Raw genomic sequence first — 27139 nt, 5'->3', positions numbered from 1 at the left:
TAAATACAGTGATGTCACAGTACAGACATAATAAACACAATGATGTCACAGTACACGGTCAGGGATAATAAACACAGCAATGTCACAATACAGGGATAATAAACACAGTGATGTCACAGTACAGAGATAATACACACAGTGATGTCACAGTACAGGTATAATAAACACAGTGATGTCACAGTACAGAGATAATAAACACAGTGATGTCACAATACAGGAATAATAAACACAGTGATGTCACAGTACAGAGATAATAAACACAGTGATGTGACAGTACAGGGATAATAAACACAGTGATGTCACAATACAGGGATAATAAACACAGTGATGTCACAGTACAGAGATAATACACACAGTGATGTCACAGTACAGGGATAATAAACAGTGATGTCACAGTACAGGGATAATAAACACAGTGATGTCACAGTACAGAGTTAATAAACACAGTGATGTCACAGTACATACATAATAAACACAGTGATGTCACAGTACAGGGATAATAAACACAGTGATGTCACAGTACAGAGATAATAAACACAGTGATGTCACAGTACAGGGATAATAAACACAGTGATGTCACAGTATAGAGATAATAAACACAGTGATGTCACAGTACAGAGATAATAAACACAGTGATGTCACAGTACAGGGATAATAAACACAGTGATGTCACAGTATAGAGATAATAAACACAGTGATGTCACAGTACAGAGATAATAAACACAGTGATGTCACAGTACAGGGATAATAAACACAGTGATGTCACAGTACAGGGATAATAAACACAGTGATGTCACAGTACAGGTATATTACACACAGTGATGTCACAGTACAGATATAATAAACGCAGTGATGTCACAGTAGATACATAATAAACACAATGATGTCACAGTACAGGGATAATAAACACAGTGATGTCACAGGACAGACTTTGTACTTTATTATTTTTGCAGTTATTTTAGTTTTTACTCTTTACGCTTTTCTCCTTGTGCAAATACTGAACAAGAGCTGTCGGGGGCCTATTTCCTCACATAGTAGAGGGGGCCACCACATGTATAGACCTGAAAGAGATTCTGGGACCACAACATGTCACTGGCTTCTGCTCTTGATTTATCATGATGACTTCACTCAGAATGCAGCGTGATGAATCAGGCAGGTCTCATTCTCCATGCCTTTAGCTTTGCTTATCCTGATCATTTGTAGATTTAAGTGGGTGGAGAAGAATTGTAGGTGTGCAAAATTGGGAAAGAGCCGTATACAGTTAATGTACATAGACGTCTCTGGACACATCGCCAGGAAGGTTTTTTTGTATTTACTGGTGACTGGGGCTTTAAGGTATGTGCACTTTCCCTCTATCTGCAGTCACAAGCTGTGTGATCCCCTCTGGCTGCCATATAATTCCTGTTTATTGTGTTGAAATCATACAGAACATTGTGCTGCTCACAGCCAGACGTCACGTGGTGCTCCAGCTGTAGATATGTCTGTACAGCAAATGCTGGGATTGCTGTATTTCATTATAAGGTAACTCCAACAAGCAGGTGCGTAGCTATATGGTGTATTGATTTAGCAGGGGGGGGGTCAAAGACCTACATGTCACTCACTTAAGACATCAATATTATAAATGACACATGGTCGGGTGTGGCCCGACATTAGGACCCACAACTTTAAAGACATCTTTGGAGGCATTTTTTAAAATTATTATTGCATTGTACTAATTTTGAGCTAAAAAAAAAAAAAAAAAATCAGCTTTTCAATTGGGCCTTTAATAAAATATTGAGCCCCTTTCTCTGTACAGTGTTGAGATTGTCTAGTAGAATGCTTTGTGTTTATACTGAGTCCCGCCTGGGATTTCAACTAAAGGCTCCTGTGAAGCTTATCTCTGATCTTCTGAGAGCTTATAAATCCTCAATGTAGCTAAGTTCTTATCTTACTGATAAAATTAAGGCTTAATAAGTGTTTATGAGCCGTTAATACTTCAGAGATAAGGGTACGAGTCGACCACACGGTTGTGATGAGGCTGCGCTGTGGTTAAGTACTGCGTGACCGTATGGGCCATGGCTGGCTCTGTTTAGTTGATCTGCATTGCTAATGCCCTTGCGGCAACGTTAATACTGTGTGGCCATTAACAATGCAGTTAACGAGTCATCTATATGGCCGCGCGGTACTCGACCGCAGTGCACCCACAAACATAACACGACCACGCTGTGCTGGTTCATCCTAAGGTATGTCTTAAGATATTACATAGCTGCCAGATAATGGCTCAAAGTGGAAGTGAAAGTAAGATGTTTACAGCTAGGCTAAAACGTAACCCTTTATGACAAAAACTGCTGAAAATTATTAATAACGATCAATTGAAAAAAAGATTTTTAGCCCAAAATGAGTAAAATGCAATCATAAAAAAAAAAAAATTGCCCCCGAAGGTGTTCATAGCCTTTAAAGTTACGTCCCTGCTATATTTTATATAAATTATCCCTGTGCTGACTTATTAGCAATAGAAGTTACGGGCCTCCTATGGCGGGTCTATGGCCGGCCGACAGCAATCCCTCTTCACTGACCCCATATGCACTTATGCCAGCTTGGCCGAGGGTGCATGTGTTTTGAATGGGGAAAGAGTATAAAGCCCCTGCCAAACACCTCTGGGGGTGGCTTACCTCCCCAAGGACAAAAAGAATGCTGAACTCCCCTATCCTTATCTTTCCTGGCATCTGCCGTTGGGGGGCCCCCATAGACATTAGATGGTTGACTAGCCCGACAATTATGGCCACCTTCTTCTTGGTACTCAAGACAACCCTTGCGCAACCGTGCTCCAGAGGTTCAGGATTGTCATAAAGGACATTGGAGAATGGTTGTTAGCAGCAGCCTCAGAAAACCGTGAAGTGGTCAAAAATACCAAATTCACATACTGCGAAAGAGGAACAGAAGCGGAAAGGCTGAGTTGCCAGTGTGATAAGAGAAGGGTGAAGCGACGTGAAGTAATACTATGGGAACAGAAGAGATAAAGACATAATACTCACTACAGCATGTTCCTGATACTGGTGTAAACTGGACATAGACACAGGCGTTGTATGGCATCATCACTATGATAATCCTGCTCTGTATGATACATGGTCTGAACATCTGGATTGAGTTGGCTCTCAGCATGCAGAATAATCCTCAAGACCCCCAGCCATTCACTTGATACAGTGATACGCATATGGACGTGCCCTCCTGCTCCCTCATTTTGCTTATCAGTGGAGGTCCTGATGGTTGAATTATACAGGGCTCCATGGTGACAAGGTAACATCACAGGATAACCGACTGGCACCTCAATGTTTCCAGGCAGTTTGCAGCCGTCATGCACGATCTGACCATGTCTGATTGCAGACCCTACACTCAGTCCTTCAAGGGGTTCTCCCATGATTAATGTAAAAAATTTGAATTTGAAACGTAAAGTACATGACAATCTCTAACAAAGCTATGACCAGCCCTGCACCTAACATGGATCCAGAGATCTCACCATTCATTGCTCCAATTTATATCAAGCAGTCAGTTCAGGTAGTATGTCCCTTCTAATAACAGCTCAGGAGGCAGATGAGGGATGGAACTGAGCTTATGCGTCCACCTCAGCAAGGTGGACAGAGAAATGAGAAAAAGGTCAAACAGCAGGTGGCGCTATGCAGATACATTTAATTGAATAACTCAGAGGCTATACTACTGCAGCATATTTTCTGTGGGACAACCCCACCTTTTGTGTAGGCCAGACCTACAAAAGGGAAGCATACTTACCTGCCCCCCCCACTCCTTCTCTCCTTCTGGCTGCAGCGGTAACCATACCACCTTGTGTTAGGTGGCCATGACGCAAGGGGAGCAGTTCACCTTTGTGACCAGTAACTGGCTACCAACACCCCCACCCTAAAAGGTGGCCAATCCCTTTATGGCATCTGACTGAGGGCATCTTCTGGCCGTGGACTCCTAGACGCTGGCCAAATGGTATCTGCCACTTCTCGTCTTTTTTTTTTTCCAATTCACTCCCAAAACTGCATCAGGAAACCTGACCGTGTGACCGCTCCCAAAGAAGACATCTGGCCTGGTATGGCTGCTTCACCAATGATAAGGGATGTCTCACAACCTTACTGAGATTCCTGCCTTTCACTGTTTCCTTACAGTTAGGTGGACCACACTAGAGGGGCACGAGAATCACTTACCTGCTTGTTCATCGAATGGTAACTTACCGTACCAATCAGAATCAGCAATTGCAATGGATCACAGGAAGCAATTATCTGGTTGTCTTCCGAAACCCCATGTTAGCAGAGTCCGTACTCAGCTGCAGAGGGATGATAAACCCGGGGCAGGGGCGGGCTGACCATTCGGGCACTTGGGCATGAACCGAGGGCCCGCAGCCACTAGGGGGCCCGTCAGGCCCCGCAACCTGCCGCAAGTGACAGTCACACTCACAGCGCTTTTAATGTCCTGGCCCCGCCCCCAGCCATACCCTCTCTGGTGCTGCTCCATTCTTGCTGTGATTCCTGCGAGATCCGATGCGGCTGGGCCACAGTCGGTGCCTGTGCATTGCGGACTGCAATTTGCGGTCCATAGCACGGGCTTCAAACGGTCGTGTGAACAAGCCCTAAGGGTGCTGGGTGGTTGGAGAACGGGAGGGAGGGGCGAGTAGTACAGTACTATCTGCACATTGTAAAAAAAAAAAAAAGTAATCTGCAAAATACTATATATTTGTGTCAGAAGTCGTGCTTTTTTTATTTTTAGAATAATGATACAGCCATTTTATTTGATACTTTTGTGCTGATTCTTATATTAAGGAACACTATAGTCACCAGAACCACAACAGCTAAACGTAGTATTATGTAGAGAGAATCTAAATCGCACATCCTCATTCCTATACTTCTGATACATCAACTGTTTGCAATTTGCAGCATTTCTTTTGATACAACATGGCTATACAGCACTAGTATCAATCATTTGCTGTGCACTATTAAGAGGCATTAGTATACAGTTTGATCAAAGAGCCTAGGCCCACTTACCGCGACAAGGTTGCCTCTTGTTAAGTGGGGACCTACTCTAACCATAGCGCAGTGCCGTGCGGCGACCACCGCGCCTCCACACCGCTCCAGCAGGCAACGGGATCCAACAGCCACACCGCGGCCCCACCGTGCGGCAGAGCCACCCAGGCCTCGGATCCCATCGCTCCACCAGCACAGCACAGAAGCAGCAACGGCCACCGTCCAGCGCATTTTATTTGATACTTTTGTGCTGATTCTTATATTAAGGAACACTATAGTCACCAGAACCACAACAGCTAAACGTAGTAGTTCTGGTGGCTATAGCATGTCTCTGCAAGCTTTTTAATGGAAACACTGCCTTTTCAGAAAAAAGGCAGTATTTACACTCACCTAAAGAATTATTAGGAACACCATACTAATACGGTATTGGACCCCCTTTTGCCTTCAGAACTGCCTTAATTCTACGTGGCATTGATTCAACAAGGTGCTGATAGTATTCTTTAGAAACGTTGGCCCATATTGATAGGATAGCATCTTGCAGTTGATGGAGATTTGAGGGATGCACATCCAGGGCATGAAGCTCCCGTTCCACCACATCCCAAAGATGCTCTATTGAGTTGAGATCTGGTGACTGTGGGGGCCATTTTAGTACAGTGAACTCATTGTCATGTTCAAGAAACCAATTTGAAATGATTCGAGCTTTGTGACATGGTGCATTATCCTGCTGGAAGTAGCCATCAGAGGATGGGTACATGGTGGTCATGAAGGGATGGACATGGTCAGAAACAATGCTCAGGTAGCCCGTGGCATTTAAACGATGGCCAATTGGCACTAAGGGGCCTAAAGTGTGCCCAGAAAACATCCCCCACACCATTACACCACCACCACCAGCCTGCACAGTGGTAATAAGGCATGATGGATACATGTTCTCATTCTGTTTACGCCAAATTCGGACTCTACCATTTGAATGTCTCAACAGAAATCGAGACTCATCAGACCAGGCAACATTTTTCCAGTCTTCAACATTCCAATTTTGGTGAGCTCGTGCAAATTGTAGCCTCTTTTTCCTATTTGTAGTGGAGATGAGTGGTACCCGGTGGGATCTTCTGTTGTTGTAGCCCACCTTTCTTTCCCATTCTGACATTCAGTTTGGAGTTCAGGAGATTGTCTTGACCAGGACCACAACCCTACAAGCATTGAAGCAACTGCCATGTGATTGGTTGACTAGATAATCGCATTAATGAGAAATAGAACAGATGTTCCTAATAATTCTTTAGGTGAGTGTACATTACTTGTGAAGAGTGAATAAAAGAACAGTGGCTCACCAGCAGGTGTTATCTTGGAAGGTGCTCTCTCCAAGGGCAACACCCCAAGCCCTATGATATTACAGCTACAAAATTCAAAATGAAAGGTTGGAGGGCACTCAGATGTACATTAGACGGCCACTCATCAGACAACCACTCATCAGGCGGCCACTCATTAGACGGCCACTCATTAGACGGCCACTCATCAGGCGGCTACTCATCAGACGGCCACTCATCAGACGGCCACTCATCAGACGACCACTCATCAGGCGGCCACTCATCAGACGGCCGCCACTCATCAGGCGGCCACTCAGCAGACAGCCACTCATCAGGCGACCACTCATCAGACGGCTACTCATCAGACGGCCACTCGTCAGACGACCACTTGTCAGGCGGCCACTCGTCAGACAGCCACTCATGAGGCAACCACTCATCAGACGACCACTCATCAGACAGCCACTCATCAGGCAACCACTCATCAGACAGCCACTCATCAGGCGGCCACTCATCAGGCGGCCACTCATCAGGCGGCCACTCATCAGACGGCCACTAGAGGTGCTTCCTAGTCCACTGGCATTCACGCTAAACACTCCTTATAGAAATGCATTGATTCAAAGCATCTCTATGAAGCTACGCATGGGAAAGCAGTGGTTGGCTATGATACACTCACACACTGCACATTCCTGTGACTTAGGGAGCATTCACACGACCGTGTTGGTTTTGCGGTCCGTAAATCACGGATCCGTGTGTTCCGTATGTCTTCAGTTATCTTTCCTTTTCCGTTCCGCAAGTCCGTATAATACGGACGTGGTGCTTCCGTGTGTGATCCGTTATTCACGGTCCGCAAAAAAAACGGATAGGTAATGAAATGGGGTTTCCTAGAATGTTTTCAGTCCAAGGGTCCGTTAAAAACGGATGACACACGGATGCATTTCCGTGTGCTATCCGTTTTTCACGGACCCAATGACTTTCTATGGGGCCACGGACCGCGATTTGCGGCCAAGTATAGGACATGTTCTAAAACACACGGAACGGACACACGGAACGGACAGCACACGGATGAGAATAAAAGGCATACCGCAATTTTCACGGACCCATAGAAATGAATGAGTCCGTGCATTGTCTGTCAAAATTGCGGAACAGACACGGAAGAAAAACACGTTCGTGTGAATGCTCCCTTATATTGCTGTAGAGCTTGCGATACTCACACACTGCACTTTTCCATGCATTTTATTGCTGAGGTGACCTGTGATGCACATCGCACATTACTGTGAGTTGTACTGCTGTGGAGCAGTGCGATACACGGAGTCGGAGACACGCTTGTGTTGTGGTGGAGGGCGGGATTTTTTAAAAATTAATTAGTAAACATTTATTTTGAACATAGTGAAGAGAAATTCTGTACCAAGTGTAGGTGATGTGGGCGGCGCGATATGTGGGTGTGGTAGTGTCTGGGTGGGGACACAGGGCCCCATAATCTCCTATTGCCGGGGGCCCCATGAGTTGTCAGTCCGCCCCTGGCCCGGGGTGAATTACAGGATTACACCAAGCCGGGGACATTTACCGGATTACAGTGCTGGAGGCAGCGGCCTCGCTGTAAAGCCCATAATATCATGCACATGCCAGAAATGTCCGTGCAGCCTCCAGTGTACGGCAGGGGCTCCTCACATTTACTTCTCCTGACCTCATAACACTGACCTTTCAAATCACCAGCCTAAATATAGGAGGGGGTAATGTGACCTGCGCTCGGAGCCCTCACTTCACATCAGTTTACCCTGGATTTATAACATAATGATGAGCATAATAACAAAAAACTAAATCAAATACTAATAATAATACGTTACATCAAATACTACTACTACTATTACTACGAATAATAATAATAATAACTAAATCAAAAATAATACTAATAATAATAGATTACATTAAATACTACTACTGTTATTACTACGAATAATAACTAAATAAAAAGTAATACTAATAAAAATCAATCTAATAATAATAATACGTTACATCAAATACTACTACTACTATTACTACGAATAATAATAATAACTAAATAAAAATAATACTAATAAAAATCAATCTGCTAATAATAATAATAATAATACTACATTCAATCAAATACTTCTACTTATAATAAAAGAAATTAATAATATTAGCTATTTTTATTATTTATGATTAATAATACAGGGAATAATATAATACCTAAATGTAATTAGCTAATTTATAAATTGCGTGAATAATAATAATAATAATACTAGAATAAAATAGTAATAATTACATCATTTCATGATTATATAATATAAGATATAGTTATTAGAATAATTAGTATTATCATTATTATGCCATCTTTATGTGGAAATAAATTACTGTTTAATTATCATTTTTCCATTATATATAGCATATTATAAATGTGTATATACTGTGTATATATATATATATATATATATTATTACCACTGTTATTACTATTAGTATTGTTACATTATTACTACTGTTGATTTCATTACTATTACTACTATATTATTAATATTATTTTTAGTCCTATGTCTATTCTATTATTATACCTTACAGAAATTGTCTGTAACTTATATTTACTTTGCAGATAATAACAATCACACTCATCATCCCAGACAGACAGTTGGGATTCCAGCAAACACCGCCTCAGGCTGCCCCTGCACACGGTACGGATTTATGAGCAGAAAATCCAGCATGAAATGTGCTTCTAAACACCGTGTTTATCACAGTTTTGATGTGTTTTTTTATGTTGTTGTTGGATTTTCTGTTTTACGTTAACAACTCCATTGAAGTCTATGGGGAAAACCACTATAAACCGCGCGGCAGGTAGAAGATACGCACAGTAGACTTGCGGTTTGTCAGAGCTTATTCCCTTCGCTGGCGGTGTATTATGCTGTGGTTTTAATAATAAAATAATGACCCGACGTGGGTCGTTGTAGTCGGATGTGGCACTTGTTGTCGGATCATCCCGGTATTGTACAATGATCCCGGTATTACATGGGCGTTCCAGTACTGAGCACCGCAGGAGCAGTATATCTCACCAGGACGGTGCTGTATGACTTCACTGTAGGCATTTACTGTGCACACGTCTAATGCTGCCTGTGAATGCTCTGCAGAAGTAAAAGGAGGACTGCCCCTTTAATGATTGCAAGCTTCCTAACTCCTCCCAGAGGTCCCTGCCAAAGTGAAGTCAGCAGCTGAGTCCTGAGCTTGAAGTTGCTCATTGCTCTCAGGCAGCCTGACATGGCACAACGTCATAGCTGCTCCATGGGGCTACTCTGCCCTCTCTACCCTCAACATCACCAGGACTGAGCTGCTGGAAGTAGCACACCACCATCATCTTCTCTTCACCATGGCTCCTTGCCAGGAGGTCAACTTCTCGGATCTTATGTTGAACCTGAGCTCCAGCCCTGGCAGCAGCAGTAGCAGCAGTGCAGGTGGGCATACCCTCGCCCTCTCAGAGAAGTGGATGGTAGGAGCAGCTTTGGCTTTCATGATCTTGATGATCGTCTTTGGAAATCTTCTGGTCATCATCGCCATAACCAAAACTCCAAGGTTGCAAACCATGACCAACGTGTTTATCACCTCTTTGGCTTGCGCCGACTTGATCATGGGAGTTCTGGTGGTGCCACCTGGTGCCACCATCCTCATCACTGGGGACTGGCTATATGACAACATTGTTTGTGAGTTGTGGACCTCTGTGGATGTCCTGTGTGTCACTGCCAGCATCGAGACTTTGTGTGTCATTGCTGTGGACAGATACATTGCCATCACTTCACCTTTGAAGTATGAGATGTTGGTGACCAAAACCAGGGCAAGGTTGGTAGTTTGCTTTGTATGGGCAGTATCTGCCTTGATCTCCTTCTTGCCCATCATGAACCACTGGTGGAGAGATACCAACAACCAAATAGCCCAGGACTGTTACAATGACCCCAAATGCTGCGATTTTGTCACCAATATGCCCTACGCCATCATATCTTCCACCATCTCCTTCTATGTTCCCCTGGTCATCATGATCTTTGTCTATGTCAGGGTATTTATAGTGGCCACCAAACAAGTCAACTTGATCGAGAAGGACAAGGTGAGATTTAATAATGGAACACCGGTGCTTTCCACCAAAAACAGAAGGACTTCCAAAAGAAGACCCTCAGGGTTATTGGCCATCAAAGAACACAAGGCCCTTAAGACTTTGGGCATCATCATGGGCACCTTCACTCTCTGTTGGCTTCCCTTTTTTGTGGCCAACATCATCAAAGTCTTCTGCACTGCCTTAATAGATGACCAGATCTTCTTGTTCTTGAACTGGTTGGGCTATGTGAACTCAGGGCTAAACCCTATCATTTATTGTAGAAGTCCAGATTTTAGGAAAGCCTTTAAGAAACTTTTGTGTTGCCCCAGGACTGCAGACAGAAAGCTCCACGCTCTGTCTAAGGACCCTAGAAGGTGCCAGTACTCCTCTAGCAACCAGCTAAGCTGTGATGGGACCAAGCACTTGGCAGATGCTGAGCTGGGCAATGGAAGCCTCAGCAGTAGTAGTCGTTGTAGCAGCAGGACTGAGGAGACCAGCCTGAAGAAGAGTCCAGGCAACTTTCACCATCCTGACCGGCCTGACATGTAAGCCACTGAATGGAGCCTTCATTCCATTGAGTCAATGGGGTTGACCCCTGTGTTTTACAGAAGATGATGCTTTGCACAATCTTTACCAGACGGAGATGACCACGATCTTCATGCGTGTTGTCCGTGTGTTTAGCATGTTCTACGTATGGAGGCACCAAGAGCAAATCCCAGACGTGTTTACTTGATGCTGAGGGTAGAGGTGGCTCCTGACATGTTATGTATGTGTTTTAGATTCCCCTTTTGTATCTGAATTGAGACTACTGTTTCCTCTGGAAAAACAAAAAAACACACAAGTAAAAAACAACACCGTCATTTTTAGCATTGAGTGTACACATGTAGCAGAGCTGAGTTTGTCTTTTGACACAGGAATTCTTCTCTGTAGAACTGACATTAGTACATCAACTTACAGCCATCCCTGACATTAAAGTACATATTCAGCTCTGCTATATTTCCAGAAGCAGAAGCTGCAGAGATGAATTTGTCGTCTTAAGGCTTTTTCTTTAGTAGCTTATTAAAGGGGTATTCCGGCTGTTAAAAGTTATCCCACCGCTGGGACCCCCACCAATCTCACATTTATTTATTCTTTATCCTGTGGATAAGGTTTACATAGATATAGGCATGGCAGGTTTACCTGCAGTCCTATGTAAAACTAGAGTGACGTGCCAATAACAAATGAGGCTCTGTTTACATATTGTATACCTACACAGGAGGGGCAGAGATGAATTTGTTATGTGTCTCTTTTTGGGGGAAATCCAGGTAGCTAGCTAAATAGTAATTTTACCTGCAGTCCTATGTAAAACTTAAGTAAATGCATCATTTACTTCAATTCAACCCTGCTACTTATTTGTGTATCTACACAGAAGCAGCAGAGCTGAATTTGTTATTCGGTTATTTTCTCTAAGAAAGCAGGGAGCACACTGAATATAGACAAGCAAGCAGTAGATTTACTGCAGTCCTATGTAAATGTATCATCAGATTTGCCAATAACAAATTCAGCTCTGCTGCGTATGTTATGCCTACCCAGAATGAGCAGAGCTGAGTTTGTTATTCAGTTATTTTCTCTAAGAGAGCAGGGAGCACACTGAATATAGACAAGCAGCAGATTTACTGCAGTCCTGTGTAAATGTATCATCGGATTTGCCAATAACAAATTCAGCTCTGCTGCCTATGTTATACCTACTCAGAAGGAGCAGAGCTGAGTTTGTTATTTAACTGTTTTCTGTAGGGAGCCAACTGAATGGAGATGAGTGGTGCATTTACCTAAAGAAAAACATCATTAAAGCCACGATGAGTTGTGCCAATAACAAATTCGGCACTGCTACATATTGTGCATCTGTATAGAAGTGGCAGAGGTGAATGCGTTATTGAACTCCTTTCTTTAGTACATCCAGGTAGCTAACTGAATGTAGATGTGTAGAACATTTACCTGCAGTCCTATGTGAATCTTCAGCAAAGACAGAATTAGATGAGAAGGTGTTGTGCTGATAACATAGCCCTGCTACTTATTGTAGATCTACACAGAAGTAGCAGAGTGGAATTTGTTACCTAACCCTTTCTTTAGTGCATGCAGGTAGCTAGCTGAATGTAGAGGAGCAGTAGATTTACCAGCAGTCCTATGCAAAACTTAAGAGAAAGCATCATTAAATCAGCAGTTGTGCCAACAGCAAATTCAGCTCTGCTCTTCTGCAGTGCATCTAGTTAACTAAATATAGATAAGCAGTAGATGTACCTGCAGTCCCATGTAAAGTGAAACCATTATTAAATCAGAATGAGCTGTGCTAATAATACATTCAACCCTGCTACATATTGTACAGTATGTCTACACAGAAGCAGCAGGGTTGAATTTGTCATTTGACTCTTCTCTGTAGTACAGTGAGTAGCGATAAGTAATGGTTTTACCTGCAGTCCCATGTAAAACCAAAGTGAAAATGGTAATCTGCGTGAATTGTGTCCAGAACAAATTCAGCTCTACTGCATATTTTATACCTATTCAGAAACGGCTGAATTTGAGATTTAACGCTTTTTTGTCGTCCATTCCGTTAGCGAATTGAATAGAAATAAGCATCAGATTTAGCTGCAGTCCTATGCAAAACCAAAGTGAAAACATCATTCAATCAGAATGAGCTGCCTGTGCCAATAACACATTCAGCACTGCTACATATTGTACCTCTGCACAGAGGCAGCAGAGCCGAATTTGTCACTTAGCTCTTTTCTGTACTACATCCAGGTAGCTAACTACTACTACTACTAAAACATCATTACATCAGGGGTTGTGCCAATAACACATTCAGCTCTGCTACATATGATATACCTACACAGAAGCAATGGTCATTTAGCTCTGGATAACGATGCCTGAAGTCCCGTGTCACGTGAAGACATTATGGTAATCTGCATGAATTGTGTCAGTAACAAATTCAGCTCTGCGGCAACTGGCAGAGCTGAATTTGTTATTTCACTCTTTTCTGTAGTACATCCATGTGGTTAGCTGAATAGATATGAGTGCGGTGGATTTACCTGCAGTCCTATGTAAGACCAAAGTGAATACATCATGGTAATCTGTATGAATAACAAATTCAGCTCTGCTACATCTGGATATAGAATCTCTTCAGCACTTTGACGTGCTGATATGAGCATAGGCATTATCTTGCGGTAAATTGGATTTACTTGGTTGCTATTAGCTACGGACCCCCCCCCCCCCCCCCACCTATCCTCATCATGTACAGTGGGTCATACTGCCGTCTCCCCTCCCCCGTCATATGGGGATTACTGCTGTGTAACAACTCGTATGGCCAGTTTGTAAATGAAGTGTCCGGTCACAGTATGTCACTGGTGCAGGGGACATGACCAGCACCGCCCTGGGGAGTCCGACAACTGGTAGCATAGTCACATTTCCTCCATAGGGCAGCATTATAAAGCCGCAGAGCAAAACAGAATGTATGACCAAGGAAATTGTCAGGCGTAACACTTTATATGGCATGCAGATGTAGCAGAGCTGACTTTGTCACTTGGGTGAAATAGTAGAATTACCTTTAGCCCTCAGATACCACACCGATATATATTATCGCGAGCAGTGCCAACGACAAAGCCGTCTCTGCTCTACTATGTGGACGCAGCGAACTGGAGATTACAGACACAGCGGAGTGGAGTTTGTTACGTCGTATACATGACACAGTAAACTAACACAGTGGGATATCAGGCTTTAAATGACTCAGCAGTGCTGAGTTTGTCGTTTGGCACAATGTCTTATACCTCTGCGGAGTGTTTTTTTTCTTTCTTTTATATGTGGTTTTACGTAGGACTGATATCTCTTTTTACGCATTGTAGAGTTTAAAGGGGTTTGTCTCATCGCCGACGACCCCCTTTAAAGGGGTTGGTCCATGCCGTCACTGTCAGATAGGTGGGGGTCCCGCTTCTTCTTTACGGGACCCGCTCATGTGGACGCAGGGTGAATAAAGGGTGGCCACGCTTGCGCAGTGCACCCTCCTCCACTCCAGGGGCGGGGGGGGGGGATATGGGAGGTGGGACCCACACTTATCAGACATTGATGTTATAGCCATGCAGTATTCCATCAATAGCTCAGATGAAGACCCCTTCCCCCTTTAAAATGAGCTCCTGAGACCCCCCGACCATCAGCTGATTTTGCTGGGGGGAGGTTGACATTCACTGTCTGCGGGTTTAACCGTGCGGCGCCCACTACAGGGGAAATGCAGTATTACACTCCACCATTTAAACAAGTGACCTAACAGAGTCCTGAGCGGGGGACCCCTCTATAACCTATTAGGGTTGTCTTGATCAGGCGACCCCTTTAAAAAAAACAACATATTCAGCTCTGCTACATCTATGTGTATACACAGTATCCGGGACATAGCATTTCCCAGTTTTGGTGCAATGGTTGCCAGTCACCCACATGCAGTACGTTTTGCACATGACACGCACACACGTGTACAGCATTACAGAGGGTATTAATGTATAATGTGTAGAGTTGTATAAATTATAATCTAAGTTATGTATATACAGTATTACTGGAGTAAATATCTGTCTATTTTTCTATATGTAATTAAATGTGTACCATGGCACAAGCGGACCGCGTTTCCTGCGTCTTACTGACTCAGCGTCTCATAATCCAGAATCCGGACTCCCGCAAACACTGTCTTCAGCCACCGCAACCTCCTAGGATTACAAACTGTTCTATCCGTATTATTAGCCATCTTTTTTTCCTGCCGTTTTGAGCCTACAGCTCCGAGGCAGAGCAATGCGTCTCCCTGGCAACAGACTACAAACAAAAGGCTGCGTAGTCTGATCCTGCTGTGATGCTGCTCTTTTTTTCCCATCTGTCCTTATCTTCTGTAACTTCAGTTGCATTGATCGGCAGAGGCGCTGTATTCACAAAACGGTATTCACAAAGTTATAAGCCTTGAAAAAGTAGCATTTTTTTTTAAAATAGAATAAAAAATCCTCTATTTGACGTCTGTTGGCGGACTTGTACCTATGGAAACTGGCTCACCTGTACCAAGGCTTCTGTGTTGGTCCCGTGCTCACATGCGTCCGCATTGCTGAGAAAAATGAATGTTTTAATATATGCAAATGAGCCTCTAGGAGCAACGGGGGCGTTACCGTTACACCTAGAGGCTCTGCTCGTTTTGCAACTGCTGCTCCCTCTCCACCGGCCATGAGAATCTCGCGTGTGCGCGAATCGACGCATGCGCAACTGATATAATCGGCGACTGTGCACGCGCCACTGAAATTTGGTCAGCGCCGCATGCATATTTTTGTTCATGCCGATTCGTTTAATTACCATGAGCCAATACTCGCGTGTGCGAGACCATCACAGCCTGGCGAGATGTGCGGCCACGTTAATCTCCCGGCGCCCCTGAGCTGAGGGGACGTCCCCTTAAAAAGTGCAAATTCCTTCCGATGAACCAACCATTTCGCTCATCCCTATCCAGAATGTTTGATGATTCGTCCGCTGTCTGGAGGAATCAGGTTTTACGATAGGCTGGGACACCGTTTACCTCGTAAGCGGAGCAGTGATCTGACTGATCGCTATGGACAACTACTCCAATTATGTAACGCTAGGAACATGATGTACTACTCTAGCCGTGCAGCAGCTGCAGGACTCCCACGTGCCTGATCACGTATCTCACAAGGTTTCTGTGGCTCAGTGTTGAGCAATAGTAACCCGCTGCTCGTCATGCAAGTCTCCATATAGTCCGGCGCCTGTCCCTTTTGCTTAGCAGATGTTTTTTTGTTTTCTGTTACTAACCCCTTAGTGCCCAGAGTATTTTAGTCCTCCAAAGGGTGAAAACAATTCCCGAATACCCTACAAAGTCATTCTGAAATTTGTAATCGCTATTCATTGGGTAGATGAAAGAAAGAGGGCCTCTCCCTCCGGAGGACCTTTCCTGTCCTGCGTTTCAGGGAAAGACCATTGATTTCAATGGACAAGGTGTAGAACCTCAATTCCCCTGTGGGGGCGCTGCAGAGAAATTCAACACTTGCTGCAGGGATCCTGAACAAATGATTGCCTTGAGGTCTCTCTGCCCTTCATTTTTAAGGGACTTTTAACTCATTTAAGTCTCATGCACACGACCGTTTTTCAGGTCCGCATCCCAGCCGCAGTTTTTGTGGCTTGTGTGCGGACCCATTCACTTCCGTGTGCTGTCCGCATCCTTTGCTCCGTTCCGTGGCCCCGCAAAAAAAAAGTATAGCATGTCCTATTCTTGTCCGTTTTGCGGACAAGAATAGGCATTTCTACAATGGGCCGCACGTTCCGTTACGCAAATTGCGGAAGGCACACAGGCGGCTTTAGTTTTTTGAGAATCCGTGGTTTTTGGACCGCAAAAAACGGAACGGCCGTGTCCATGTAGCCTTAAAGGGAATCTGTCACCTGGTTTGAGCATATTCAGCATGTACAGTAAACTACCTTATTTCCTGCGGCATTCATGGGCGCATGCCTAGTGGCACTTTTGAAGCTGTTGCCCTCAGGAGCTATTGGATCGCACAGGCAGTCGGCGGTACTGCGCCTGCACAAGATTTCAGGCGGCCGAAATAAAGAAGCCAGGGGTGTAGCTTGAAAGTATTAGTTGACGTAGCGGAGGAGGCGGCGCTGTTCACCTCGGCTGTGTGTCAATATTTCATGATGAGAGGAAGCGTGCTTGGGCTTGAAATTAAGGCGGGATGGGCACTGCAGGGGGGCGTTACTGGGCTCAAGAGATGAAGAATAGCGCCCCTCTGGGCACCGTGGAGGTTCATTTGCATAACAGAGAAAGCGCTTTCTTATCAAAATGAAACCATGAAAAGAAGAAAGAAGAGCCCCGCAGGAAAGAAGGTAGTTTATTGTACCTGCCAATGGTGACAGCTGAATATGCTCAAACCGGGGGACAGATAGTTTGTTTAAACTGATGATCTATCCTCTGGATAGATCATCAGCATCTGATCGGCGGGGGTCCGACACCCGGGACCCCCACCGATCAGCTGTTTGAGAAGGCAGCGGCGCTCCAGCCTTCTCACTGTTTACCGCTGGCCCAGTGATGTCACGACTAGTATCAACTGGCCTGGGCGGGGCTAAGCTCCATTTACTTGAATAGAGTTTAGCCGCGCCCAGGCCAAGTGGAGCGCCGCTGCCTTCTCAAACAGCTGACCGGCGGGGGTCCCGGGTGTCGGACCCCCGCCGATCAGATGCTGATGATCTATCCAGAGGATAGATCATCAGTTTAAACAAAGTGCAGAACCCCTTTAATGACACATTCTCAGAAATATATGGCACATCGTGGTTTAATGATCCAGCTATATGTAGGGGGAGGGGGGGGGGGGGTTGTTGCTCAGTTAGTTTAGGGCACATTTCCTTGTGCATTTTTTTTCATTGTCAGAAAATGTTCTATTGTTTTTCTAACTTCTATTTATTTGATTTGAATGTTGAAACAGAATTTTTCAAATTTAATCTAAAATTAAGCATTAAACATGCCTTAATGTTTTCATCTGTTCCAGCGTACAAATTATTTTTAGTTTCTTTTGACTTTAGTATTTTATATTATCTATCTATCTGTCTGTCTATCTATCTGTCTGTCTGTCTGTCTATCTATCTATCTATCTATCTATCTGTCTGTCTGTCTATCTACCTATCTTCCCACCTACCTGCACTACTTGTAGCTGTCCAGCTAAGACCTGTCCTAGGTTGCTAATATAGCTTATATGGTTATACAGCTAGACCTGCCAATAGCCTTAATACGGTTCCTATGTTTGTGTGTTAAAGACAAAAGCAGAGTTATTTACAGTGACTTCATGTTTGGATGTCATATAACTGTTATATATATATATATATATATATATATATATTGTGTTCACAGAAGCAGAAAATATAGTATGCCTTTAAGATTCATTATATGGATGTGAGGTAAGCGCAATGACACAGCAGAAACAACAGGAAGCATAGAGTTAAACTGTGTATTCAATATGTGAGAGAGACTCTAAATGGCACATCCTCATTACTGTGCTTTTGGTATAACAACTGTTTTAATTCCCAGCATGCTAAAACATGGCTTTACAGCACTATTATCAATACATATAACCTTATGCTATGCACTATTAGGAGGCATTAGTATACAGTTTGATCAAAGAGCATAGGCCCACTTACCGCGACAAGGTTGCCTCTTCAAGTGGGGACCTACTTTAACTTTGGCGCGGCACTGTGCAGCGACCATCGCGCCCCCACACCGCGCCAGCAGATTCTCTCTCACATATTGAATACATTGTATAGACTTTTCTTTTTCCCCCCTTCTGGATCAGCACTCCTCCCCATTTGGCTCAGTTGCTTTTAAATTAGCAGAAGTCTGCAAAGGGTTTATAAATTCCTACCACCTCTCAGTTGGTGTTCCTGAGAGGTGAACAGGTGAGCTCTTTGCACCTGTTCACATTATGCGGTGCTGGGCGGCTGCTTTTGTGCTGTGCTGGTGGAGTGATGGGGCCCAGGGCCTAGGTGGCTTTGCCGCACAGTGAGGGCGCTGTGTGGCTGCTAGGTCCCGTTGCCTGCTGGCGCGGTGTGGGGGCGCGATGGTCGCTGCACAGTGCCGAGCCAAAGTTAGAGTAGGTACCCACTTGAAGAGGCAACCTTGTCGTGGTAAGTGGGCCTATGCTCTTTGATTAAACTGTATACTAATGCCTCCTAATAGTGCATAGCATAAGGTTATATTTATTGATAATAGTGCTGTAAAGCCATGTTTTAGCATGCTGGGAATTAAAACAGTTGTTATACCAAAAGCATAGTAATGAGGATGTGCGATTTAGATTCTCTCTCACATATTGAATAGAGTTAAACTATTGTTGCTGGGCAGGAGTCTAGACCAATCACAGCCAGCCTCACACATAGCAGGAGTCTTGGTCAATCACAGCCAGCCTCACACACAGCCTGTGTGGGAAATTCCCTAGCAGGAGCTGCTAGGAATTGTCATTCACCAGAGAGAGAAGCTGAACAGACATTCACTCCACTAGGAGCTGTGTTTTACAAAGTTCACAATTGCAACCATTCAAATTCCATATTGTAATCCTAATTGCATACAACCATACCAGATCATACTCAACCAATCTGCAAATAGTTACTGCTAACTGCATACTGCAAATTGCAACCAAATTTAGCAAGTTATTTCAAGCATTTAGTGTGCTCTTTAAGCCTACTGCTTCCATAGAACGGCGCTAGAGGAATTACAGAGTAATAGACAGTCTGGTTAGACTAAAAAGTCTGAGATATCAGAATTCTTCTAATGCCACAGCGCAAAAGGCACTTCATAGTGCTGCGCCTGCCATACTTTAGGGATATTTGGCTTGTGGGTATAATTCCAGTATGAACTCTAAGCTTTGCAGGTGAACTTAATGCGACCTTCTCTAAACTATTGAATGCACATGTCCAACTGTTCAGTGTTTCAGTACTTTTTGCACAACTTGATGTTCTCTAACAAGGAGCTTAACAGCAAAATTCACATCAGGTGTTTGATTCATGAATCACCCAATAAATTTCCTGGTTCATTTAGAATTGGTATTTAAACAGTCCTCCTCATCATGCTGTTCACATTTTGGCATCATGAGACCAAGACAATTGATCAAAAGCAGGATGTTCTCAGACAGAAGTGGCCACTGAGCTTACAGTGTCATAGAGTGTCATCAGCAGGTTGTATCAGAGATATGCAGTGGGCATGACCTTGGGCCAGGGGTCCCTTTAAGTGAGAATGTTGTTAAAAGTTTTTGTCGTGACACCAGTTACATTTCAACAACGAGGGACGGAGTCCCCCTAAGTAGATGGTGATGGTGGTACCCAGGTGTAGGAATGCCAGAGTGGTTTAAGGGCCGCCTATGATGTCCCTTTAGGTGTGGCTGTGCACATGTCACGGTGCTCCTACCTGGATATCCTAGAACCCCAGGTGTGGTCATCCGCAGCAGTGCAAATAGGGTGAATAGTTGATGAAGGGGATGATGAAAAGAGTTGAGTCCAGACTTGGTATAACGTTAAACGGCAACTTTACTTGAATAAACTTTCATCAGGTAAACACTCTTCCAACCTTATCTTGGTCACTAGCAAGCTTTGGCATTCATTCTGGCAGGCAAACACATTTGGCTTTGCTACATCTGTCACTCTTTAGGTCTGCTGTGTTAACTGGATTAAATAGAAACTTTTACTTTCTGCTGAACTTAGCTTTATGTTATCTTTATCCATGGAACCTTTTCTGCTGGCTTCTGAGGCTCTTGGCTTTTCTCTCATGTCCCAGTAAAGCTGATGGTGGTCTTCTGGCTTTGGCAGGGATGAGGGCCTGCTGCACACCCTTCCCCTTACAGGGGTTAGACTAGACTGTCTTTTTTTCTAACTAAACTCCTCCATCTCTGGCAAACTAGCTCTGCCATAGATGCCAGGCACATTACATGTTAACATAATATTACAAGGAAAAGAATATGCACAGTATACAGGACCTGGCAATAAATACACATGATGACAATATAATAACCACAACGGGAGGCACAAAAGGCGGCAATGCCACTCTGGGGCATTACAGATACAGAGAGACTGTAAAAGTCACAGAAAGGCAGAGAAGTGGACGTCCTTGGCCACATTCCACACTGATGACCGCTTCATTGTGAACAATGCCCTGCAGAACCGGATGATGAATGCCACATAACTCCAGGCACATTTGAGGGAGATGAAAGTCACCCAAGTGTCACATCAGACCATTCAAAACCGTTTACATCAGCGTGGTCTGTGTGCTAGGCGACCTGCAAAGGTAGCTGAGAAGAGTGCAGTGCGCAAATCACCCCACCAATTTTTTTCCAGGTGTGAACATGCCCCTTTCCTGAGACTCCACCCCTTCCTTGTATGTCCGCACTCCTTTCTTAAAGTGTCCTCCATGCCCTGTGCGGGGCCCTTTTATGGGAGGCTGCTGGATGTGGATGTTCCATGAGAGTTGGTAAGTTTGTACTATAGATATAACATCTACATACATACAGTACAGACCAAAAGTTTGGACACACCTTCTCATTCAAAGAGTTTTCTTTATTTTCATGACTATGAAAATTGTAGATTCACACTGAAGGCATCAAAACTATGAATTAACACATGTGGAATTATATACATAGCAACAAAGTGTGAAACAACTTAAAATATGTCATATTCTAGGTTCGACAAAGTAGCCACCTTTTGCTTTGATTACTGCTTTGCACACTCTTGGCGAGCTTCAAGAGGTAGTCACCTGAAATGGTCTTCCAACAGTCTTGAAGGAGTTCCCAGAGATGCTTAGCACTTGTTGGCCCTTTTGCCTTCACTCTGCGGTCCAGCTCACCCCAAACCATTTCGATTGGGTTCGGGTCCGGTGACTGTGGAGGCCAGGTCATCTGGTGCAGCACCCCATCACTCTCCTTCATGGTCAAATAGCCCGTACACAGCCTGGAGGTGTGTTTGGGGTTATTGTCCTGTTAAAAAATAAACGATGGTCCAACTAAACGCAAACCGGATGGAATAGCATGCCGCTGCAAGATGCTGTGGTAGCCATGCTGGTTCAGTATGCCTTCAATTTTGAACAAATTCCCCACCAGTGTCACCAGCAAAGCACCCCCACACCATCACACCTCCTCCTCCATGCTTCACGGTGGGAACCAGGCATGTAGAGTCCATCCGTTCACCTTTTCTGCGTCGCACAAAGACACGGTGGTTGGAACCAAAGATCTCAAATTTGGACTCATCAGACCAAAGCACAGATTTCCACTGGTCTAATGTCCATTCCTTGTGTTCTTTAGCCCAAACAAGTCTCTTCTGCTTGTTGCCTGTCCTTAGCAGTGGTTTCCTAGCAGATATTCTACCATGAAGGCCTGATTCACACAGTCTCCTCTTAACAGTTGTTCTAGAGATGTGTCTGCTGCTAGAACTCTGTGTGGCATTGACCTGGTCTCTAATCTGAGCTGCTGTTAACCTGCGATTTCTGAGGCTGGTGACTCAGATGAACTTATCCTCCGCAGCAGAGGTGACTCTTGGTCTTCCTTTCCTGGGGCGGTCCGCATGTGAGCCAGTTTCTTTGTAGCGCTTGATGGTTTTTGTGACTGCACATGGGGACACGGTCAAAGTTTTCCCAATTTTTCGGACTGACTGACCTTCATTTCTTAAAGTAATGATGGCCACTCGTTTTTCTTTACTTAACTGCTTTTTTCTTGCCACAATACAAATTCTAACAGTCTAATCAGTAGGACTATCAGCTGTGTATCCACCTGACTTCTCCACAACGCAACTGATGGTCCCAACCCCATTTATAAGGCAAGAAATCCCACTTCTTAAACCTGATAGTTCACACCTGTGAAGTGAAAACCATTCAGGTGACTACCTCTTGAAGCTCAACAAGATAATGCCAAGAGTGTGCAAAGCAGTAATCAAAGCAAAAGGTGGCTACTTTGAAGAACCTAGAATCTGACACATTTTCAGTTGTTTCACACTTTTTTGTTATGTATATAATTCCACATGTGTTAATTCATAGTTTTGATGCCTTCAGTGTGAATCTACAATTTTCATAGTCATGAAAATAAAGAAAACTCTTTGAATGAGAAGGTGTGTCCAAACTTTTGGTCTGTACTGTATCTACTCACAAATATTACCTACATGTATAACTACGCACTGAAAGAAGGGGTTAAGATTTACAGGGCACACGGCACTATTCTTACATCCCCTAAATACCGCTTTTACTGTCAGGCTGGAGAAACAAGAGCTTTAACAAATTCCACTACAGAAAATAATGGAAGTGTCTGATTCAGCACATAACTAAAACTAACTGAGCTGAACGGACTCCGTTGACTGCAATCATGTCCATTCAGTTTCCTTCTGAATGCTGCTTTTTTACTGGACACAAAAAGTCCTACAAGCGGGACTTTTTTTTTGTCTGGTCTTTTTGTTTACAGAATCTACAACAGAGGGCCCAAACTCAGCCTCCAACCCAGGTGCGTATAAAAAGTCAGGTCAAAGTAAAGTATCAGCTCCAAGTTAAATTCACAAATACAGTACTAGGACCAAGATTACTGCATAAACACAACACTGGAACTAAGCACAGTACAGCATTGAGGTCATAAGGCAATACAGCACCAGAACCCAGCCCATAAGGCAATACAGAACCAGAACTGAGCCTGTAAATCAATTGAAGCACCAAAAGATGATTACATAAACACAGTACCAGAATTAACCCCCAAACTTAAATACAGCCTAGAAACAAGCTTATAAGGCATATGCACCACCAGAAGCTCATTCCCTAAATACAGTACCAGAATTAACCTCAGTTAATAAATACAGCTCCAGAACCAAGCACACTACATATATAGAAGACTGGAACTAAGCACAGTACATAAATACAGCACTAGAACTAAGCACAGTACTTATATACAACACTGGGACTAAGCACAGTACATATATACAACACTGGAGCTAAGAACATTATATGAATACAGCACTAGAACCAAGCACAGTGCTTATATACAACACTGGGACCAAGCACCGAACATATATACAACACTGGAGCTAAGAACAGTAAATAAATCCAGCAACAGAACCAAGCACAGTGCTGGGATTAAGCACAATAATTATATACAACACTGAAACTAAGTACACTACATATATACAACACTGGGACTAAGAACAGTACTTATATACAACACTGGGACTAAGCACAGTACATAAATACAGCACTGGAGCTAGGCACAGTATATAAATACAGCACCAGAACCAAGCACAGTGCTGGGACTAAGCACAGTACATATATACAACACTGGAGCTAAGAACATTATATGAATACAGCACTAGAACCAAGCACAGTGCTTTTATACAACACTGGGACCAAGCACAGAACATATATACAACACTGGAGCTAAGAACAGTAAATAAATCCAGCAACAGAACCAAGCACAGTGCTGGGATTAAGCACAATAATTATATACAACACTGAAACTAAGTATACTACATATATACAACACTGGGACTAAGCACAGTACTTATATACAACACTAGAACCAAGCACCGTACTTGTATACAACACTGGGAAAAAGCACAGTACTTATATACAACACTGGGACTAAGCACAGTACTTATATACAACACTAGAACCAAGCACCGTACTTGTATACAACACTGGGAAAAAGCACAGTACTTATATACAACACTGGGACCAAGCACAGTACTTATATACAACACTGGGACCAAGCACAGTACTTATATACAACACTGGGACCAAGCACAGTACTTATATACAACACTGGGACCAAGCACAGTACTTATATACAACACTGGGACCAAGCACAGTACTTATATACAACACTGGGACCAAGCACAGAACTTATATACAACACTGGGACCAACCACAGGACAACCAGCAACAGAACTAAGCACAGTACATACAGTTGCAAGAATAAGTATGTGAACCCTTTGGAATGATACTGATTTCTGCACAAATTGGTCATAAAATGTGATCTGATCTTCATCTAAGTCACAACAATAGACAATCACAGTCTGCTTAAACTAATAACACACAAATAATTAAATGTTACCATGTTTTTATTGAACACGCCATGTAAACATTCACAGTGCAGGTGAAAAAAGTATGTGAACCCCTAGACTAATGACATCTCCAAGAGCTAATTGGAGTGAGGTGTCAGCCAACTGGAGTCCAATCAATGAGATGAGATTGGAGGTGTTGGTTACAGCTGCCCTGCCCTATAAAAAACACACACCAGTTCTGGGTTTGCTTTTCACAAGAAGCATTGCCTGATGTGAATGATGCCTCGCACAAAAGAGCTCTCAGAAGACCTACGATTAAGAATTGTTGGAAAGGGTTATAAAAGTATCTCCAAAAGCCTTGCTGTTCATCAGTCCACGGTAAGACAAATTGTCTATAAATGGAGAAAGTTCAGCACTGCTGGTACTCTCCCTAGGAGTGGCCGTCCTGTAAAGATGACTGCAAGAGCACAGCACAGACTGCTCAATGAGGTGAAGAAGAATCCTAGAGTGTCAGCTAAAGACTTACAAAAGTCTCTGGCATATGCTAACATCCCTGTTAGCGAATCTACGATACGTAAAACACTAAACAAGAATGGATTTCATGGGAGGATACCACAGAGGAAGCCACTGCCGTCCAGGGTACAATGAAATCTCAAGACTATCAAGGCATGGCGACACAACTCCCATTGAAAACTATAAACATCAATGAAATAAATAAATAATAATAAAAATGACAGACAATTAATTGTGGATAATATTGGCCACAATGTTTATTTTGGATTTGTGGTCGAGGCTACAGCCGAGAGCCAGTGCTATGACGAACCGGGAACCTGTCAGAGAGGAACCTGTTACCTGACTAAAATGGCTGGAGGTGTGCCCTTAGCCATGCCGAGGGTAGACCTAAAAGGGGGCATACCCTGATGAACAAGGAGAGAAAAGGAGAGGGAGGGTGGGGCACCGAAAACGCACGCAAGTGAAGGAGGGGGCGTGCTCCCTTTTAAGCGAGCCTACGCCCCTCCCACAAATGCAGGCTGACATGTCAGCCTTTAACTACTTGTGGTCGAGGCTACAGCCGAGAGCCAGTGCTATGACGAACCGGGAACCTGTCAGAGAGGAACCTGTTACCTGACTAAAATGGCTGGAGGTGTGCCCTTAGCCATGCCGAGGGTAGACCTAAAAGGGGGCAAAAACCACACCTGAGTAGGAGGGGAGACCTTTTATTGTGATGACCAATTACAGTACCAAACTATGAAAAGCCCGTGAAATCTCAGCTTGGGGGTTCGGTATGTAGCGAGTGAAGCAAGAGGAGCGCCAGCGGCCCATTCTCCGGATGACGTGGCCGGGCACGTTATGCTTGGAAGCCGCGGATGCTGCCCCAATACGGAAGGAGTGCCCTGAAATGGCCTTTGGGTCGAAACCCAAACCCGAAGCCAGAGTGCGCACGTGCGAGACGAACTGGGAGGTCGTGAGGGGCAAGGCCTTGAACGGGAGCAACGGGCTGTCCGGGCCCACGTCTCCCAAGGCTGCTAGCAGATTCCCCAGCACCTGGACCGGGCACCAAGCGTTGGCCGATTGGAAGAAGCGTACCTCCACCGGTGGACCTACCTGCATGGTTTTGGACGTAAGGAGGTACAAGGAGAAATGGTCGTCATGCCAGGCCAGCTGACCCCTGGTTAAACCCTTGGCCCTGGCTGAACTACGGGTGAATTCACCGGGTCTTAAGAACCCGTAAAAACCGAGGTACATTGCTGCCTTGATGACTGTGCTGGAAAGGAGCCCAAAAGGAAAGGCGTCTAGGGAGGAGGAAAGCCTTCTGAACAAATCCCCTGACACCGGCTGCCTGGACGGGATGGTCACGAGGTTGTTTTTCTGAACGCCCCTGAGGGTTGCCCTGACTGCCTGGGAAAGGAAAACCGACCTGCTTTCGGGGTCTTCTAACATGGCGAAATGTTGGACCCCGGATAAGTACAATTTGATAGTGTTGAAGGATAGCTTGAGATCCTGGTGACAGTAGGCGATGAAAGCTGTGATGTACGTGGTCATATCGGTGTCTCGTCTCGGATGCAGACCCGTGAACCTGTTGAAGGTGTTCAATGCGGTCCTGTAGTTTCTGGCGGTGTTACGAGATAAAGACTCCTGCATCAGAGATTTAGCTGAATTAATGAGAAAGTTTAATCCATCACCAGGTTTTGGTACAACGGAGGA

The 27139-nt window shown here is 44.2% G+C and overlaps 1 protein-coding gene across 1 annotated transcript; it reads left to right on the top strand.

Moving 5' to 3' along the window:
• The first annotated feature begins 9522 nt into the window (after nt 1-9522).
• LOC122927142 (beta-4C adrenergic receptor-like) lies at nt 9523-15014 on the top strand. Its single transcript, XM_044278735.1, has one exon. The coding sequence runs from the start codon at nt 9671-9673 to the stop codon at nt 10934-10936; it is 1266 nt and encodes a 421-aa protein (XP_044134670.1). The 5' UTR covers nt 9523-9670; the 3' UTR covers nt 10937-15014.
• The last annotated feature ends 12125 nt before the right edge of the window (nt 15015-27139 follow it).

Source organism: Bufo gargarizans, chromosome 2 (assembly GCF_014858855.1).
Source record: "Bufo gargarizans isolate SCDJY-AF-19 chromosome 2, ASM1485885v1, whole genome shotgun sequence".
NCBI lineage: Eukaryota > Metazoa > Chordata > Amphibia > Anura > Bufonidae > Bufo > Bufo gargarizans.
This window is presented reverse-complemented; position numbering and strand designations above follow the sequence as displayed.

What these genes read in the sequence shown, in the direction of transcription:
- LOC122927142 (XM_044278735.1), top strand. Translation starts at nt 9,671, where the DNA reads ATGGCTCCTTGCCAGGAGGTCAACTTCTCGGATCTTATGTTGAACCTG.